This window comes from Corythoichthys intestinalis, chromosome 4, assembly GCF_030265065.1.
Source record: "Corythoichthys intestinalis isolate RoL2023-P3 chromosome 4, ASM3026506v1, whole genome shotgun sequence".
NCBI classification, from domain to species: domain Eukaryota; kingdom Metazoa; phylum Chordata; class Actinopteri; order Syngnathiformes; family Syngnathidae; genus Corythoichthys; species Corythoichthys intestinalis.
Window position 1 is genome coordinate 55,439,539 of NC_080398.1, and position 19,456 is coordinate 55,458,994.

General features: G+C 39.4%; 1 protein-coding gene across 1 annotated transcript in view; it reads left to right on the top strand.

Annotated features, from left to right (window-relative positions):
- The first annotated feature begins 3,064 nt into the window (after nt 1-3,064).
- Nucleotides 3,065-19,456, top strand: part of pop1 (POP1 homolog, ribonuclease P/MRP subunit) — a 37,034-nt gene continuing 20,642 nt past the window's right edge. Inside the window, exons 1-3 of the mRNA XM_057835139.1 lie at nt 3,065-3,175; nt 3,353-3,449; nt 18,585-18,722. Of these exons, the coding sequence (XP_057691122.1) occupies nt 3,356-3,449; nt 18,585-18,722 (232 nt within the window). The 5' untranslated portion in view covers nt 3,065-3,175; nt 3,353-3,355. The remainder of the gene's footprint in view (nt 3,176-3,352; nt 3,450-18,584; nt 18,723-19,456) is intronic.

A 19,456-nucleotide genomic window follows, 5' to 3' on the forward strand; every position in this document is an offset into this window, starting at 1 on the left:
GTATTCGATATTATGAGAGTTTGCTAACAGAATACAGCATAAATTTTCACTCACAAATCTCTGTGTGCGTGTCTGTGTGTTCCAAATGGGTATAGAAACCATTTTTGAAGCAATGTTCAACTTTGTCCACGCAAAGTTTTAAATAAAACTGAGCAGTCAATGAAATTTCTGGTTCTTTCTTTCCATCTAAACTCAGATGTCTGTATGTATACATATCTTGAAGTAGTTCAAGCATTTTATTGTTTTAATATTGATGATTTGGGCAAAAAAGTCAAGAAAAACCCAAAATCCCTATCTCAAAAAATTAGCATATCATGAAAAGGTACACTAAAGAAGCTACTACCCTAATCATCTGAATCAACAAATTAACTCCAAATCCCTGCGAAAGATTCCTGAGGCTTTTAAAAATTCCCAGCCTGGTTCATTATTCAAAACTGCAATCATGGGCAAGACTGCTGACCTGACTGCTGTCCAGAAGGCCATCATTGACACCTTTAAGCAAGCGGCTAAGACACAGAAAGAAATTTCTGAGCGAACAGGTTGTTACCAGAGTGCTGTATCAAGGCACATCAGTGGGAAGGAAAAAGTATGGTAGGAAACGCTGCACAACCAGAAGAGGTGACCGCACCCTGAGAAAGATTGTGGAGAATGGCCGATTCCAGACCTTGGGGGACCAGCATGAAACAGTAGACCGAGTCTGGAGTAGAGACATCCAGAGCCACCGTGCACAGGCATGTGCTGGAAATGGGCTACAGGTGCCGCATTCCCCAGGTCAAGCCACTTTTGAACCTGAAACAGCGGCAGAAGCGCCTGACCTGGGCTACAGAGAAGCAGCACTGGACTGTTGCTCAGTGGTCCAAAGTACTTTTTTCAGATGAAAGCAAATTTTGCATGTCATTCGGAAATCAAGGTGCTAGAGTTTGGAGGAAGATTGGGAGAAGGAAATGCCAAAATGCCTGAAGTCCAGTATCAAGAACCCACAGTCAGTGATGGTCTGGGGTGCCATATCAGCTGCTGGTGTTGGTCTACTGTGTTTTATCAAGGGCAGGGTCATGCAGCTTGCTAGCAGGAGATTTTGGAGCACTTCATGCTTCCATCTGCTGAAAAGCTTTATGGAGATGAAGATTTCATTTTTCAGCAAGACCTGGCACCTGCTCACAGTGCCAAAACCACTGGTAAATGGTTTACTGACCATGGCATTACTGTGCTCAATTGGCCTGCCAACTCTCCTGACCTGAACCCCATAGAGAATCTGTGGGATATTGTGAAGAGGAAGTTAAGAGACACCAGATCCAACACTGTGGGTGAGCTTAAGGCCGCTATCGAAGCATCCTGAGCCTCCATAAAACCTCAGCAGTGCCACAGGCTGATTGCCTCCATACCACGCCACATTAAAGCAGTCATTTCTGCAAAAGGATCCCCGACCAGGTATTGAGTGCATAGTTGATATAATTAATTGAAGAAGGTTGACTTTTTTGTATTAAAAAAAAAAAAAAAATGTATTGGTTGGATGAAATATGTTAATTTTTTGAGATAGGGATTTTTGGTTTTTCTTGACTTTCTTGCCAAAATCATCAATATTAAAACAATAAAAGGCTTTAACTACTTCAGTTGTGTGTAATGAATCTAAAATATATGAAAGTCTAATGTTTATCCGTACATTACAGAAAATAATGAACTATATCACAATATGCTCGTTTTTTGAGAAGGACTATATAGTCATGGACAAAATCATTTGCATCCCTGGAATATTTCCAGAAAATACAGCATTTCTCACAGAATGCAATTACAGCTGAGGACAAAAATAAAAATTGATACAATTTTAGACAAAACTCAAAAAACAGACTGGACAAAATTGTTGGCACCCTCACCTCAATATTTGTTTGCACATAATTTGGAAGAAATAACAGAAAGCAACCGCCTCCTATAACCATCAAGAAGTTTCGGGCACCTCTGAGATGGAATTTTGGACAACTTTTCTTTTGCAAACTGTTCCAGATCTCTCAGATTTGAAGGGTGCCTTCTTGCAACAGCATTTTTGAGATGTCTCCATAGTGTTCAATATGATTCAGAACTGGACTCATCGATGGCCACCTCAGAATTCTCCAGCGCTTTGTCTCCAACAGTTTTTTTGTAATATTTGAGGTACGTTTTGGGTCATTGTCCTGTTGGAACACCCATGACCTCTGACGCAGACCCAGTTTTATGACACCCCCCCCACCCCCACCCCCGCCTCAGTCTCTGCTTATGCACGGAACCTTACTTGTCTTGAGAAATTTCCACAGAAGTTAGTTTTGATCTTTAACCTGATTTTTTTGTATCACTCTAAATTCTCATTTCTAAGGGTTAATGATTGCTTTGATCATTCATAGATTATTTACATTCATAATGAGCAAAGATATTCAAATGACATATTTCAAAAAATGTGGTACAGGTTTCTTATATTTTAAATAAGATACTTTTAGATAATTCCTCCGCCAAAATGTTGTTTTCTTCATTTAAAAAAATCGTTTTGGGGGTACAAATGCAAATGGATTGTCATTTATGAAGGAATAGCGCCCTTAAGTGGCTGGAAGGTATTCTGTGCATATTATCGTGGGTCTCGAAGAGACCCATTCCGTATAAAATAATGTGAATAATTCATCATTAATCTTTTTTTTCTTTTCTTTTCTTTTTTTTCTCTTTTTTTTTTTTTTTTTTTTTTTTTTTAATAATAACATAGGCTAATTTAGATAGTACACCAAAATGACACATGAGTCAGGGCTACTTTACTGCAACCCAGATGTTTCAGATTCACCAAACGATTCCTGCACAAATATTATTTTAAATAAGCGCATGTTAGTGGGAGGGATAACGCAAATTTGTGCTTCCTACATGGAGACTTTGCACGTGGAAAAATAACCCCAAAACAAAACAAACAAACAGGAGAATAATTTAATAACTACCACTCAGAATAATAATGTGATAGCTTTAATATATATGAAACGAAACTGCTAAGTAAACATTTTTAATGTTCTTACTGTACAAATTCCGTTTTCGCTTCTACACTACAATTCCCATGACCACCACGTACCCGGAAGCAACTTGCACGCTCTCCGTGTTCATCACGCTGTTTGCTAGCAGAACAGAAAGACAAAACCACATTTTAAAATTAGAATTCCTGGCGTCCACCAAGGTAACTATCATTATAACTACGCTGTTCTGTTTTATAAGTGTTTTTGTTTGACAATCACACAATTCCTCACGCCTACTTTTAATGTTGTGTTGAAGTCCATATGGTTTTAAGTTGCCTGGACAGGAATTTGCAGGCCAACCGGCGGATGTCGTCAGTAAGAACTTTCTGCTTTTACAGAAAATGTCTGCAGCTAAAGTCAAAATGCGACAGAAGAAACTTAAAAATCAACCTGCCAGTGTACAGTTCGTGTCTTCGGGCAGTCCCCAACACAACGGTAACACTCTTTCCACTCTGAAGTCTCAGGCACACAGGAATAATTTACCTTACGATGACTACGTTTTCTATTTGATTTTGCTTTATCCGACCGAAATAATTTCACAGACGACTGAACAGAATTGAACAAAGCTATCCCAACATTATAGTCCTACACAGTGGCGTTCCTAGCCTACATGGTGCCCTGGGTGACAAGACACTTTACCCCCTCCCCCCACCCCCCCAAAAAAACAACAAAAAATAAACCAAAACAGTGGACCCACAAAGTACAGTGCATGACGTATATTTAGCGCAACCCTACAGGCAAAACACAGTATTTGCTTAGAATGTTACATTTATTAACACTATCAAACCAGTTGAAGGTGCACAACAATAAATATCTGCAAGAGAATATTAATTTAACCTCATAATAAAATATTGAAGAAGTAATAAAGTGTGGAAAATTCTAGGGCTGTCCCAAACGACTAATTTTCTCCCGATTAGTCAGCCGACTATTTTTACGATTAGTCGACTAATCTAATAATTAAAAAAAAAAAAAAAATTGTTTTGTTTACTAATTTAGCAATGAAATTTTTGTTGACGCTTATTCACAAAAAACATATTGGAACACTTAAATTATTTATTAAAGTACAAATAAACACGTAAATAACAATAATAAATCACAAATAAACAATGAGTTCAAATGCTGATAGAATTAACTAGTGTAGCATCCCGACTGAAAAGATGGTCTCTTAAACTGATGGTTTACAACTTTTATTCCATCCTTCAAGTAATCACACCGTAAGAGCTACGGTGCACACAAATAAAACAACACAATTAGAAATTAACGAAAACTTTTCACCTTTTTCCTTTTAAACCTTATTTATATGTCAATGAATTGCCTATATGAATTGCCTATACGAATTGCCTTTACCTTAATTTATTACCTTATCATTGACAATCTCTCCCCTTGAGTGCAATCACTGTATATACTGTATATATTTATGACCTTATAACCTTACATAATTTTCTATACGATAAAATAAACCATAACATGAAATAAACCTTTCAGTTAGCATTAAGAACAATACTAATAGCACTTATACAGGTAGGCCCATTGTCAATGAAACATTATTATTGAGTAAGGCGACAGCACCCTCTGGTGTACAAAAAATGAAAAAAAAAAAAAATTTACTAACTGGGTGACGGCGCTTGAGGTGTTTATTCACGGCCGACGTGCAGCCAAGCTTGGCATTGAAGAGACAGGACAGAAGAGTGTGCCCTCCTTTGTTTCTTAGAAATAAGTCAATGTTTTGGACACTCTGGTGCGCTTTTTTGGCTTTGTGCCGCTTTCCCCGCTTGCATACAGAGCATCAGACATTCTGAACTTTCTGCGCATATATTAACCCTTCATTAACCGTCTACGGCAGTACTTCTCAAATGGTGGGGCGCGCCCCCCCAGGGGGGCGCAGAGCGATGCCAGGGGGGGCGCGAGTGACCTCGGGGAACATGCTTTTTTTTTTTTTTTTTTTTTTGCCGTACTAGAATAAAGTGTACTTGCACATCCACTCCGTGGGTGGCAGTGGCGCTCTCATTTTCAAAGTGCGTGCAGTATTTTTGAAGTAAGCAAGAGCACACGGAAGAGACTCATGCAGAGCTGGACTCACGCAGCGACCCACTGTCTTTCTCACGTGTCCGGCCGAGAAGTGCCGTTTTCGGCTTGGGATCGTCACGACCACCGCCCTCACCTACGGTTCTCCCTCGGCCGCCGAGAATGCGCTTTTTTCGGGCCGTTTGCCTTTGACTTTTAATATAGTGGGAAATGAGGAAAGACCACTGTTTACTGAGTCTAAAAATGATTATAGCGGAGAAGCCAAATCAGTTAAGACGCCACTTAAAGACATTAGACCTCAATCTCATTGACAAGCCGCTTGATTGTTTTTCAGCGAAAATGTGCCGAATATTGCCAATTGTCACAATCGTCCCGCTTTGTCAGTGTTATATCAGTAAACCAGTGAGCACTGTGGTGAATCAGCGAAAATAAAAACTTTCCTTCTGTCCAGAGACCTTTTCCCCCCCTTCTATTCAGTTTTGTTTTTTTTCAGTCAAATTTTTTGGCATGTTGTCCTGAAGAGTAAATGTTTCTAATCAATTTGAATTTGTTATTATTTACTGATTTTATTACATTTTATTTTTCAGTATCAAATGGTCAAAAATGTACCTTGAGTGTATTTTTACAGTTTGGATGTGACTTTTTTTTTTTTTTATCTTCAGGCAAATTGATGCGCATTAAGTCTTTTCTGTTACAAGCAACACAATGTTAAAAAAAGTTATACTTTATTATAAGTTGATCTATGTTACTTTTTTTCTTTAATAGAAAAAAAAGGACACAATGTTAGGCTGAGGCGTACTTATAATAGTAATATAGACGAATGATACTATTTACAGTGGCGGCAGAGAGTTGGGGGGGGCGCGAAACATTTACGTCTTCCTTGGGGGGGCGTAACAGAAAATAATTGAGAAGCACTGGTCTACGGGATGTTGTGCTCGTCGACGGATTTACGTCATCGATGACCTCGACTATGTCAGCTCTAGAAAATTCTACTTGTGACTAGTTGTTTTAGATATGTTATTATGTTGGCTTGGAGCGGCAGCGCGAACCCCCCCCCCCCCCCAGTTGTTGCTGTGTCTATCATAGACGCTATTATGTCTGCTGTAGACGAGAGTTGACACGGTGGCTGATGTGGCAAAACTTCACTTGAGCTCCCTCCTCCCCTCCCAATAAAAGGAAAAAACAAAGGCGCTCGTATTTCGGCTACAGAAAAGAAACACATTTCCGTGGCTTACAGGAGCAAGGTCAGCTGAAGTATAAGTCATGCTTGTGGAGGGTAGTTGCAAACGGGGGGGGGGGCGCAACACTTGCAACATAATTTCACATATACATGACCATCATCCATCACTTTACACAAAATTTAAGGTAGGTAAACGCTGTCATGAACGTTTCCTACCAGCTACGAGAGTTCAGCTTGTTTAGTGTGTCTAGCGATCTTAAACGTATTGGCACCCCTACAATTCTGTCAGAAATTACTCAGTTTCTCCCAGAAAATGATTGCAATTACAAATGATTTGGTAGTAATATCTTCATTTATTTTGCTTGCAATGAAAAAACACAAAAGGGAATGGAAAAAAAAAATCATCTTACACAAAACTCCAAAAATGGGTCGGACAAAAGTATTGGCACTCTCAGCCTAATTCTTGGTAGCACAAACTTTTAGACAAAATAACTGTGAACAACCGCTTCCGGTATCCATCAATGAGTTTCTTGCAATGCTCTGGAATTCTCGACCATTCTTCTTTGGCCAACTGCTCCAGGTCTCTTATATTTGAAGGGTGCCATCTCCAAACTGCCATTTTCAGATCTCTCCACAGATGTTCTATGAGATTCAGGTCTGGACTCATTGCTGGCCACTTTAGAAGTCTACAGTGCTTTCTCTCAAACCATTTTCTAGTGCTTTTTGAAGTGGGTTTTGGGTCATTGTCCTGCTGGAAGACCCATGACCTCTGAAGGAGACCCACCTTTCTCACACTGGGCCCCTACATTATGCTGCAAAATTTGTTGGTAGTCTTCAGACTTCATAATGCCATTCACACGGTCAAGCTGTCTCAGTGCCAGAGGCAGCAAGCCACCCCAAAACATCAGGGAACCTCTGCCATGTTTGACTGCTGGGACCGTGTTCCTTTCTTTGAAGGCATCGTTTTTTCCCCCGTAAACTCTATGTTGATGCCTTTTCCCAAAAAAAACCACTACTTTTGTCTAATCTGACCAGAGAACATCCTTCCAAAACTAAGTAGTTTTGGCAAACTCCAGCGTGGCTTTTTTATGTCTCTGGTTCAGAAGTGGGGTCTTCCTGAGTATCCTACCATAGAGTCCCTTTTCATTCAGACACCGACGGATATTACGGGTTGACATTGTTGTATCCGCGGACTGCAGGACAGCTTGAACTTGTTTGGATGTTGGTCGAAGTTCTTTATCCACTATCCGCTCAATTTTTCGTTGAAATCTCTCGTCAATTTTTCTTTTCCGTCCACATCTAGGGAGGTTAGCCATAGTGCCATGGGCTTTACACTTATTGATGACACTGAGCATGATGGACACATGATCATTCAGGTCTTTGGAGATGGACTTGTAGCCTTGAGATTAGTGCTGCAACGATTAATCGATTAACTCGAGTATTCGATTAGAAAAAACGATTCAAATTCAAATATGCTGCTTCGCGTACCCGTTTAAAGTGGCGTTGTAATGGTTTATTTTGTAAAGTGTTAGCATTTAGTTTTATTGATTTGGGTGAAAACACTGCCCTCTAGTCTGCCTAATTTCACATGGCTGAATCCAGCTGCTCCATGTTAAGAACATCATAAGCTGAGTTTTTGTTTGAGCTAATGTTTTGTTTTTAATGCATTCCAAATTTAGTTTATAGAGATATATTTAGACATTTATTGTGGGAATTTGTGTCTGAACCATTTGTTAATGAGCATTTTAAAAAAAAGTTAGCGTTTTATAGCATTTAAGCAAATGGACTAGCTACGTAAGTTAGGCAGTTGTTCTTCTTTCGTTGTACATAGATCCTTATTTATTTTTTGATACCGTTTGAGGCTCAGCTCAGGTATTTTAATTTTTTATGAATCTTGTCAGATTATTTGAACTAATTCATCAATTAATCGACTACTAAAATAATCGATAGCTGCAGTCCTACTTCAGATTGCCCATGCTTCCTCACAATTTTGCTACTCAAATCCTCATACAGTTCTTTGGTGTTCTTTTTCTCATTGCTCAATATGGTACACACAAGGACACAGGGCAGAGGTTGAGTCAACTTTAATCCATTTTAACTGGCTGCAAGTGTAATTTAGTTATTGCCACCACCTGTTATGTGCCACAGGTAAGTAAGAGGTGCTGTTAATTACACATTTTAGAGAAGCATCACATGATTTTTTAAAGGGCGCCAATACTTTATTCCATTCTCTTTTTGTATTTTTCATTGCAAGCAAAATAAATGAAGTTATTACTAACAAAGCATTTGCAATTGCAATCATTTTCTGGGAGAAATTGAGTATTATCTGACAGAATTGCAGGGGTGCCAATAATTATGCCCAGCACTGTACTACAACGTAAGCTTGTTAACAAGGCAGATAATTTGGCTAGTTAGCATGCCAAGACAGCTAACTAGTTTTCTCTCACCTCACCGCTCCAAACTTGACCCAGAAAAGGTGAACACGCTCACATTCCTGCATCATAATTTCGGATTTAGAGAGAAATCTGTAAAAAAAATGAGCAAGTCTCTAAAACTGTTGAGATGGACCTTTAAAGTCAGTGAAGTGCCTGCAATATACGTATACAGTGGGGCAAGTAACTATTTCGTCAACCACTAATTGTGCAAGTTTTTCCGCTTGAAAATATTAGAGAGGCCTGTAATTGTCACAATGGGTAAACCTCAACCATGAGAGACAGACTGTGGGGGAAAAAAACAGAAAATTACATTGTTTGATTTTTAAAGAATTTATTTGCAAATCATGGTGGAAAATAAGTATTTGGTCAATACTAAAAGTTCATCTCAATAATTTGTTATGTACCCTTTGTTGGCAATAACGGAGGCCAAACGTTTTCTGTAACTCTTCACAAGCTTTTCACACACTGTTGCTGGTATTTTGGCCCATTCCTCCATGGAGATCTCCTCTAGAGCAGTGATGTTTTGGGGCTGTCGTTGGGCAAAACAGACTTTCAACTCCCTCCACAGATTTTTTATGGGGTTGAGATCTGGAGACTGGTTAGGCCACCCCGGAAATTTCATAAAACACCACTCCAGGACCTTGAAATGCTTCTTACGAAGCCACTCATTTGTTGCCCTGGCTGTGTGTTTGGGATCATTGTCATGCTGAAAGACCCACCCACGTCTCATATTAAATGCCCTTGCTAATGGAAGGAGATTTTCACTCAAAATCTCTCGATACTTGGCCCCATTCATTCTTTCCTTTACACATATGAGCCGTCCTGGTCCCTTTGCAGAAAAACAGCCCCAAAGCATGATGTTTCCACCCCCATTCTTCACAGTGGTAGGGTGTTCTTTGGATGCAATTCAGTATCCTTTCTCCTCCAAACATGAGAACCTGTGTTTCTAGCAAAAAGTTGTATTTTGGTTTCATCTGACCATAACACAGTCTCCCAGTCCTCTTCTGGATCATCCAAATGCTCTCGAGCAAACAGTAGACGGGCCTGGACATGTCCTTTCTTCAGCAGGGGGACACGTCTGGCAGTGCAGGATTTGAGTCCCTGGCGGCGCATTGTGTTACTAATCGTAGCCTTTGTTACTGTGGTCCCAGCTCTCTGTAGGTCATTCACTAGGTCCCCCCATGTGGTTCTGGGATTTTTGCTCACCGTTCTTGTCATTTTAACGCCACGGGGTGAGATCTTGCATGGAGCCCCAGATCGAGGGAGATTATCAGTGGTCTTGTATGTCTTCCAATTTCTAATAATTGCTCCCACAGTTGATTTCTTTACACTAAGCGTTTTACCATTGCAGATTCAGTCTTCCCAGCCTGGTGCAGGTCTGCAATTTTTTCTCTGGTGTCCTTTGACAGCTCTTTGGTCTTGGCCATCGTGGAGTTTGGAGTGTGACTGACTGAGGTTGTGGACAGGTGTCTTTTATACTGATAATGAGTTAAAACAGGTGCCATTAATACAGGTAACGAGTGGAGCCTCGTTAGAAGTTATACCTCTTTGACAGCCAGAAATCTTGCTTGTTTGTAGGTAACCAAATACTTCTTTTCCACTCTAATGTGGAAATAAATTCTTTAAAAATCAAGCAATGTGATTTTCAGTTTTTTTCCCCCACATTCTATCTCTCATGGTTGAGGTTTACCCACGTTGACAAATACAGGCCTCTCTAATCCTTTCAAGTAGGAGAACTTGCACAATTGGTGGTTGACTAAATACTTATCTGCCCTACTGTATATAGTATGTTTGTAATTCGTGTTTTTACTTTTTATGGCAAATAATTATCTTTGTTTTTGCTCTAATCTTGAGCAATTTGAGCTGTGGCTGTGGGTAAAGTTGAACAATTCTTTTTTAATTTTATTTAAAATATTTAAGTTATTTAATTTTATTTTTTTTAATTTTTACATTATACTCATGTTCCAATTTGTAAATGTGTTTTGAAGAATAAAAAATCCTGTTCAATGGAAAAAAGTTAACCCATAGATCTCAAAATAACACATTTTAGAGCTATAATTGAAATACTGTGAAACCGCAATATTTTTGCTTAAGGTTATCATACCGTCAAAATCTCATACCGGCACATGCCTGCCTACACAGGAGATCAAATCAGACCTTAAGGCTTGTGTGCATACTAAGGGTGTAACGGTACATGTAATAGTATTGAACCGTTTCGGTACGTGGTAGTCGGTTCGGAACGGACGCGTACCGAACCAGTTTCTGACGTAATATAAACCTTACTTTTCGAGGCTGTGAGTTGATCGTGTTACAGTTTCTTTGTGTAGATTATATTTACTCCGTCTTCTCTACTATAATGAGGACCAACACGGTAGGACAGTCCAGAAACGTCAACGGCGCGACAACGTGGCCGCCGCGAGAACGCAGTGAAACGCGGGCGTTAGAGTCAATCAGCCAATGCACACCAGTCGCAGTGCGGCCGCGTGTTAGATGCGTCCAAGAAGCGGCTCAACGCGACGCACGCGAAAAGAATGGCAGTTTATTATTTGATGTGAGACGCGACCCTCCTGCGTCAATACTACTAGCTAGGATCGGGCCGGAAGTCACTCGTGTAATAATACGTTGGATCCGGTCGATTTTCAAACTAATATGCAATCGTAACCTACTTTTTGAGTCAATCAGATCTCTTGAGTGGTAGATCGGGGCACAGTTGACTTGTCTTTGTTGATTTACTGCTGTCTTCTCTGCTATAATAATAACCAACACGGCCCCGTGTTCAATACAAAACCATCCTACCACAACAAAACAAGTAGGAACTAATATTCACATAGGAATAGACCCTACTCACATGACGTCACAACCCCGCGCCATATTGTCCGTCAACTCGTCGTTGTTGATGCATTACTGCTACGTAAATTCCTCCTATTATGGCGTGTTTTTCTGCTCGTTAACATTAATAATCAAAATGGTGAAGGTGTGTGTGGCGGTTGGTTGCAATAACAGAGAAGATAGACGGAGAGACTTGAGGTTCTACCGTATTCCGAGAGACCCGGAGAGGAGAGCGAGATGGACTTCTGCAATTCGACGAGAAAACTGGACTCCAAACGATTACCACAGATTATGTAGTAGTCATTTTATATCTGGTAAGATGCATTTAATATATATTTAGAGGGTTTTGGGCTGACAACCACAATTTAGATCATTGCTAGGCTAATCGCCGACAACATACCGTTTCAAATTCAAGATGCTTATTTTATTCCACCATCTTTATTTTTGGAATAATATTTAGCTGGTAACAAGTGAAAGAAGCTGGCCTCGTCTACCGATCATCGGTTAAACAGGGGTGTCCAAACTTTTTGCAAAGGGGGCCAGATTTGGTGGGGTAAAAATGTGGGGGGCTACCTGGGCTGATTTACGTAGAACAATACATTTAAAGAAATTTTAGCAAGCCTTTCTGTGTGTCACATTTGCTTTATTATTGTTTTTTTAATTCATAATTTCAACAATCTCGCCTTTGTGGCGTTCTCTTTCGACCCTCGGGCTCTTGCGAAATACTGCTGCTGTGAAATTAAATTAGCTTCAAGTTGCTATAATTTCTCGCTGCGTATCTTCCTTGTAATGTCGTACATGTCAACGTGTCTTGTTCGGTAATATTATCGCGTCACATCGAACTCTTTAAAAACAGTGACTGTCTCTTTGCAAATGAGGCAGACACAGTTGTTGCATGTTTTATTGAAGAAATAGTCCAATATCCACCTATCCTTGAAGTGTCGGCCATCGCGGTCAACTTTTTAAAAAAATTTTTTTATTGTCGCCATTTTAGAAATCACACAGGGTAATGTTGCTTAGAGTGCTGCTCTTAAAGTTTTTCAAACTTTCGTTAGAATAGGCTGATTTTGTGTGGACAAAATAGTTGTAGATATCAGGGTAGCAGATGTCAGGCAGAGAGGGTGAAGACAGTGGGTCGAAAAATATCGATTTAGGCATCAAATATGGATCTGGCGAATGGGTAGACTGAAGCTTTTCCACATAACGCCTTTTATGCAACGCATCCAATGAGTTTACAGCGTCTGAAAGCACCGGGGCTTCCATGAATTGCTCTATAAACTAAACGACTAATTGAAACCATTGAGAATAGGGCTAAACAGAGATGGACAATATGGCGGCCGGATACAGCGACACGTCATTCTGTGACGTTGGTGAGTAGGGTCTAGGGCTGGGCGATATGGCCTTAAGTACATATCACAATAAATTGAGCAGATTAACCTCGATAACGATAAATGACGATAAATTCGCCCCAGCGGACTGTTATATAATTTGAAAATTTGAATCAATGCATGGAATACAAATGAACCATTTCTCGTTAAATTTATATACCAGCTTTCAATTTAACAATTGCACATGCAGTCTAAACATTAAGTATTAAAAAAAATCTTGTAAACAATAAGAATTCTAGTGTGAACATTTATAACAGCTTGTATGACTTGAAATATGTACAACATTATAAAGATCAATATGACAACAGTGCAAACATGTCATTCTAACACAAATGACTTGCAGCTTTAACAGTACACTTCAGACAACTTATTGGTAATGGCTGCTGTGACATACTTATTCAACACAAGTGTTTACGTCAAGGTTTCAGGTTGTTTTTTTTCCCCCCGAAACATTTTTTAATACATGCAGCCCCTACACAGATACAACCAGATTAAAGCTGTATTGCTCTGATGCCAATGAAACATTTAAGGTTTTATGATGGCAGAATAAAGCAAACACATACAGGAAAAATAGCTGTGGCCATTAAACTGTCATATTATATATAGGCTTCACTGTTGGATTCTACTTTATGCTGAGTGCTTTACCATCATGAAAGCTTTCAGAGAAATCACACAGAGATGCCAAATAACGTGACATAATGATTTCTACATGAAGTCCGTGCCCAGTCCACTCATTAATTTCAGCCGTTTCGACAAGGTTAGAGCCGCGATCTGACTCCATCACGTTCATTTGTAGCCACTGTTAGCCGCTAGCTTTACCCTGTGGCTTGGCTACCTGAAGAAAGCACTCAAAGCATCCTGTCCTGAAATCGTGAGAACCAGGGAGGACAGCGGGTGAAAGCCCGTCTGGAACCTGCCAAGAGTTTACATAATGTCGGGTGAAAGTTTGGCGAAGCTAACTTAAGCCCGACTCCATCCCGTTTACTTGTAGCGTTAGCCGCTAGCGTTAGCCTACCAGGCTTCTGTTTGTTTGGCTTCCTGAAAGCCACGTGACTCCATACGTAAGCACACTGTCTGCTTTCTTAAAGGGGAATGAACATAGCCGAACAACACAGAGTCAAAGCGAGATGAAAAGACTATTTTCTTGTTTTATTAAATTACCGAATTTACTGACATGGTCAAAATTAGGTCGATCATCTTGAAGAATTTCGGTAACGGTAAATTTTCGGTTTACCGCCCTGCTCTACATAGGAACTAAAGTTATACAACATAAAATATACAATATAAATGAATACTACATCACATTTGTAAAATATAAACATATAATAAAATAAATAATAGCCCATTTAAATAAAATAAATTGAAATGAGCTAAAACACCTGTAATTAAATAATAAGAATAATACACACATCCTGCTTACACAATTAAATTTATTAATTTCTGTGTGGCGCTTTAACTTGAGAAAATCCACAAATAAAGCTTTTGAAAACCATTCATAAGAAAAAAAAATGTTTCATTGAGGCATTTCATTTGTAAAATACATGTTAAAATCTTTGTCATTGGGATTTCTTTTCTCTTTAGCACAGGACTTCTTCTTTCTTTCAGAAAGAAAGCTGACCAATACGAGGGGTCTGAGAGGCAAATTGTGGTTTGATTATCTTTAAATACCCGCTACTTTTTGAGCAGAATTCTAGCTTTGTATAGGCTAATGTTCCTATTGTTGAAAGCACAAAAGTGTGTAATAAACAACTAGCACATTTTATATATTGCATTTTGTTTTTTTGCTGTACCGAAAATGAACTGAACCGTGACCTCAAAACCGAGGTACGTACCGAACCGAGATTTTTGTGTACCGTTACACCCCTAGTGCATACATGTACACACATTTAGTATCTGGAGAACAACATACAGACATATGGTCAACATTCACAGACTTATTGATGTGTTTAGCTTATTAAAGGGCAACTGAAGACCTTTCCGGATTTTGGTGTAATTTTATGAATATAAACTTGGGACAAGTTCATCAAAACAACCATGACATTATCAACACGTAATTGTAAGGATAATTTGCGTTTTTTTTTTAGTATTTTTGCACTCCGTTAATGGTCCCTTCGCAAACCCGGAAGTGTGACGTAGGCAACAGAAGACTACCCACAGCTAGTATAGCAGCAACAACGATGTCAGTGATATTTCCACCAAAGGTAACCATTCAGGATCGCTCTTTCGTGACGCTACCGATGGCAAAGGCTCCCAGGAAAGATGAACTACAATTAATCCCTACATGTTTGAACCTGAGGCGTCAGATGACGGCGATTTACTTGACACAGCAGATGGCGTCATGACGCCAATTGAAAGCTCGACACTTCACGAACGGGAGAGTGAGTGGTAAGTCCAGCATCGTGATTTTTTTTTATTAGAATGCGATTACATGGTTGTATATTTTTTCCATGCTCTACACATAGCTAAAACTGGATATTAGGTATGGGACAGCTCCTACCGGTGTAAATATGATAAAGCTAGCCCAAATGTGGCTAAATGAATGCTCTACATATAGCTAAAACAGGATATTAGGTAATGGGACAGCTCCTACCGATCTAAATATGATAAAGCTAGCCCAAATGTGGCTAAATGAATGCTGTACACATAGCTAAAACTGGATATTAGGTAATGGGACAGCTCCTACTGATCTAAATATGATAAAGCTAGCCCAAATGTGGCTAAATAAATGATATGTTATTGATATTTCAAAATAAATGACAAAACCATTTTATTTTCCAGGTGTTGCTGTAAACCGTCAAGTAATTACCCTTCCAAGAGTATGCCTGTGTCATCAGGAGATCCCAGACGTGAGAGCCAAACTTGAGGAGGCTGAAGCACTGACAGGGGCATGAATTACATAAAAAAAATAAAAGCATAAATTGTTAACAACATTGACATATTTTGTTGACTGTTTAATGTATTCTATTGGTTTATAATATATTGTAATTATATTACATTCTGAAAAAATATTTAATAGGCCACAATAATAAATGATACCAGATTTATGTATATGTATTTACTCTTTTCTGTAGCATGAAGTGTTCTCTATACAAAGATAATGCATTATCATTAAAATATGAAGGTAACTTGATTTTTCTTTTAAAAAATGTGTACTGTATATATGACTAGTTTATGATGTCATGTCATCAAAATTTGCTACATTTATTTCTCCTAAATCATCGTCATCTGATGTCGCAGACGGAAGAAATTCAGCATCTGGCAGGCCTCATAGGATCTCTTCAGTCGTCATCGCTGGACACCGCATCACTTCGGTCATCATATGACTCGACCCACTCTCTCTTGATTTTGGGAAACTGGGTGGCAACTGACTTGCAACGCTTTTTCATTGTGTTGAGGGTTTCCGCCACTTAATTTTTTTTGTTTGGCTTCCTGGAGAAGAAAAAAAAAATCACAGCAGCATGAAAATATTGGATGAATCCTAATTTTAATTTAATAATAATTTCTTGGTGATCAAATAATAATGCCCCAGTCATAGCAGCATCTATTTGATGCTATTGTTCCCTCTTCAAATAGGCAGACCTTGATGTTAAAGTATAAAAAACGAGCCAAGGACCTATTTGGTGCTGGGGACATTTGAATTTACATAACACCTAATGATATAGTAATAAAATCACACGAGTAGACGACGTCAGCCAACCTATCTACTTATGACAGGCCAACAGCAAAAAAAAAAAAAAAGTTTTTTAATGTTGCACTTCAACAAACAGGCAGTAGGAGTCCCCCTCGTTTATCAAAAAAAGCCATTAATGTTCTACTTACGTCTTTGTAAAACCAAGGTTGCATTGTTGTAGGTTTTCAAAGCTGTCGTGGCTGAAATGATGAAAACAGTGAGCCGATTGGGGACCTGTATGCATGCTAACAAAAACGGTCCAAACCTTTGCAGGAGAAGTTTTTTTGGGACCACTCCTAGAGTCTCGAATCTTCCTGTGAGTAATTCATCGCTACACATCGAGATGGCATGACGAATCCCGCGAGTAAAACCCAGAAAATGTATGCAATATATGGCGAAGATAGCGTGGTGCTATATTTCCGCGTTCAGAGTGGTGGCGGGGCTTCCTGGAAGTTACGTCATGAGGTAGGGGTCGGCAGGACTGCGCGTCCCTCGTTGCTATGGTGTTGCTATGGCAATAACTCAAAAACTACGCGGTCAATTATTATTATTTTTTTTTTTATGTGACTTTTTGAGAGAGCGAATGACGCATTTAATACAATTCAACTGAGTAAAACACTTAAGAGCGAAATCTGAAAAGCTCTTCAGTTGCCCTTTAAACATTAAACCAAATCATTCCAACTATAAACCAACTATAGTGAACATTTGTACGCTATCTCCCTTCAAACCACTACATTCACTGCTCATATTAGTTTGTTATGTAGCCATTAAAAAAACAAGCTAACAACTACGAAATTACGAGTGTGAATGATTAAGAAAATGGACACAAAAACACATTTAACACGACTATTCCTTCACCTAGCATTGTGAGGAATGTTCACTATACAGTATGTGCAGTGCCTTCAATTAACTTTACAAGGCAGACTCACATCATTATTGAAGGAGCAGATGCATGAACTGGGAAAGAACTGGAAATAAAAGCACGAGCAGTTTCCAAAATAAAAGTGCCACTCTAAATAAATTAATTAAACGGCTAAACTAATAAATGCGGTCTGCAGGAGGCTTCATTGCAACGATAGGGGCGCCAATTATAATAGTAGACAATCACTCGCGTGCACCTTGCGTGCATGTGCCCCTAGGAATTTGTCGCCCTGGGCGACCGCCCAACCTCCTACACAACGATCATTGGTAAAGCATTGGTTTCAGTGAAGCGAAAATTCCCAAATTTGTTTTTCTGGCAAGTCAGTTGCACAAAATTAGGTTGCAAACAAATTACCTTCAATTACGTATTGTGTTTTACATAAAACCTAAAGGTGTTTTTTTAATGTGATAAATTGTTGTTTATGATTTTCTTGGCTTTTTTTGTGCTGTCGCTGGACATTTCCTTTGTTCTGCAGTTTTTTTTCCCCAAGTAGTGTAATTAATATATATATGTCCTTATACCTCTGGATTATTTTGTTCCTAGTAGCCCTTACCCACTGCCATTAAACGTTCTAGACATCAAAGCACTGAGTGGTCAACGATCACTGCAAACCCTCCCAGTCAACATGGATTTGAGGTCTATCGCCATCAATGGCAGCCAACGAGTTAATACCGTGTTTTCCGCACTATAAGGCGCATCTAAAAGCCTTCAGTTTCCTCAAAAGTAGACAGTGCGCCTTATAATCCGATGCACCTTATATATGATCAATATTGGTTAGTCATGGCATGACATTCCCTTTAGCGCAGCACCATCTAGTTGATGTATAACGCAACCCCAACCACTAATCCTACTACTACTGTGCCTTCTAATGTGGTGCGCCCTATATATGTTTTACAGTAGGCCATTCATTGAAGGTGCAGCTTATACTTAGATGCGCCGTATAGTGCGGAAAATATGGTATACTTACGTACAAATAAAATATAAATACATTTTAAAAACGCAATCTTTGAAAATGACGCGATCGGGTGTGATCTGAATAGAGACATCCCTGTTATCCTTGTGCCTGATGCAACAAGGATCAGTAAAAAGCACATTTATTCAGTGTTAACATCGTCTCTCAGGTGGAGGTGGAGAAGGTTCATCAGACAATGATCCACCATCAGCAAGAAAGAAAAGCTCCCACCTCCAGTCTCTGTGGGTCCGTGGACATCAAAAAGATGGTGGCCTTTATCCTGACAAGATGCCTTCGTTTATTACTGGTAAAGACAACTCTCCTCTGTATGCTCTTGTACATGAACGGATGTTTAATGAGAGCAGGGTTAATTCTGATATTCCTTCCTTTAAATGGAAATATGCAAATCTACAACATTTATTCTTTAATTCTGTTGCTTTTAATCAGAAGTGTTAAATTAAGGTCAAGATCTGTAACTGCATTGAATCTCAATTTCTCACATCTTATCAGCTGTGTAATTTAAATTTGCTTTTGGCGAATATATTCAAAACATTAATGCAGAGCTCCGGACTGCGACCAAATGGTCGCATTTTTCGACTAAAATTAGAACCATTACGAGTATTTTTTTTCATCTACTAGCATATGCGTGATCAGGAACATAGCTTTTTTTTCTGACAAACTCCTTTATGGTTAAATCCATTGGTTGGCGGGAATGTAACGAGCTGTTTTGCCAAGGGAAAATACAACAGAAGAAAAAGGAGGTAGAGGTGGGGGATGTGTGGAGCGGGTTAGAATTGAGTAGCTGGAAAACTTGACGGCACCTGCTAAAAGGACAATAAGTCACTAGTTTCTTTCCAACAAACCCTCCGGCACTGTTTCAAAAGACGCCGACAGGGGGAATAAGTCTGACTCGGGCCCAATACACGGGAGGCAAAGAGCAATATCGAAATGCAAAATTACCCGCCGTTGAGCTGACGGCCAAAACACTGGGCACGATGCGACCGCAGTGGCAAGTGACACGCACGGTCCTCTGCCTGTGCG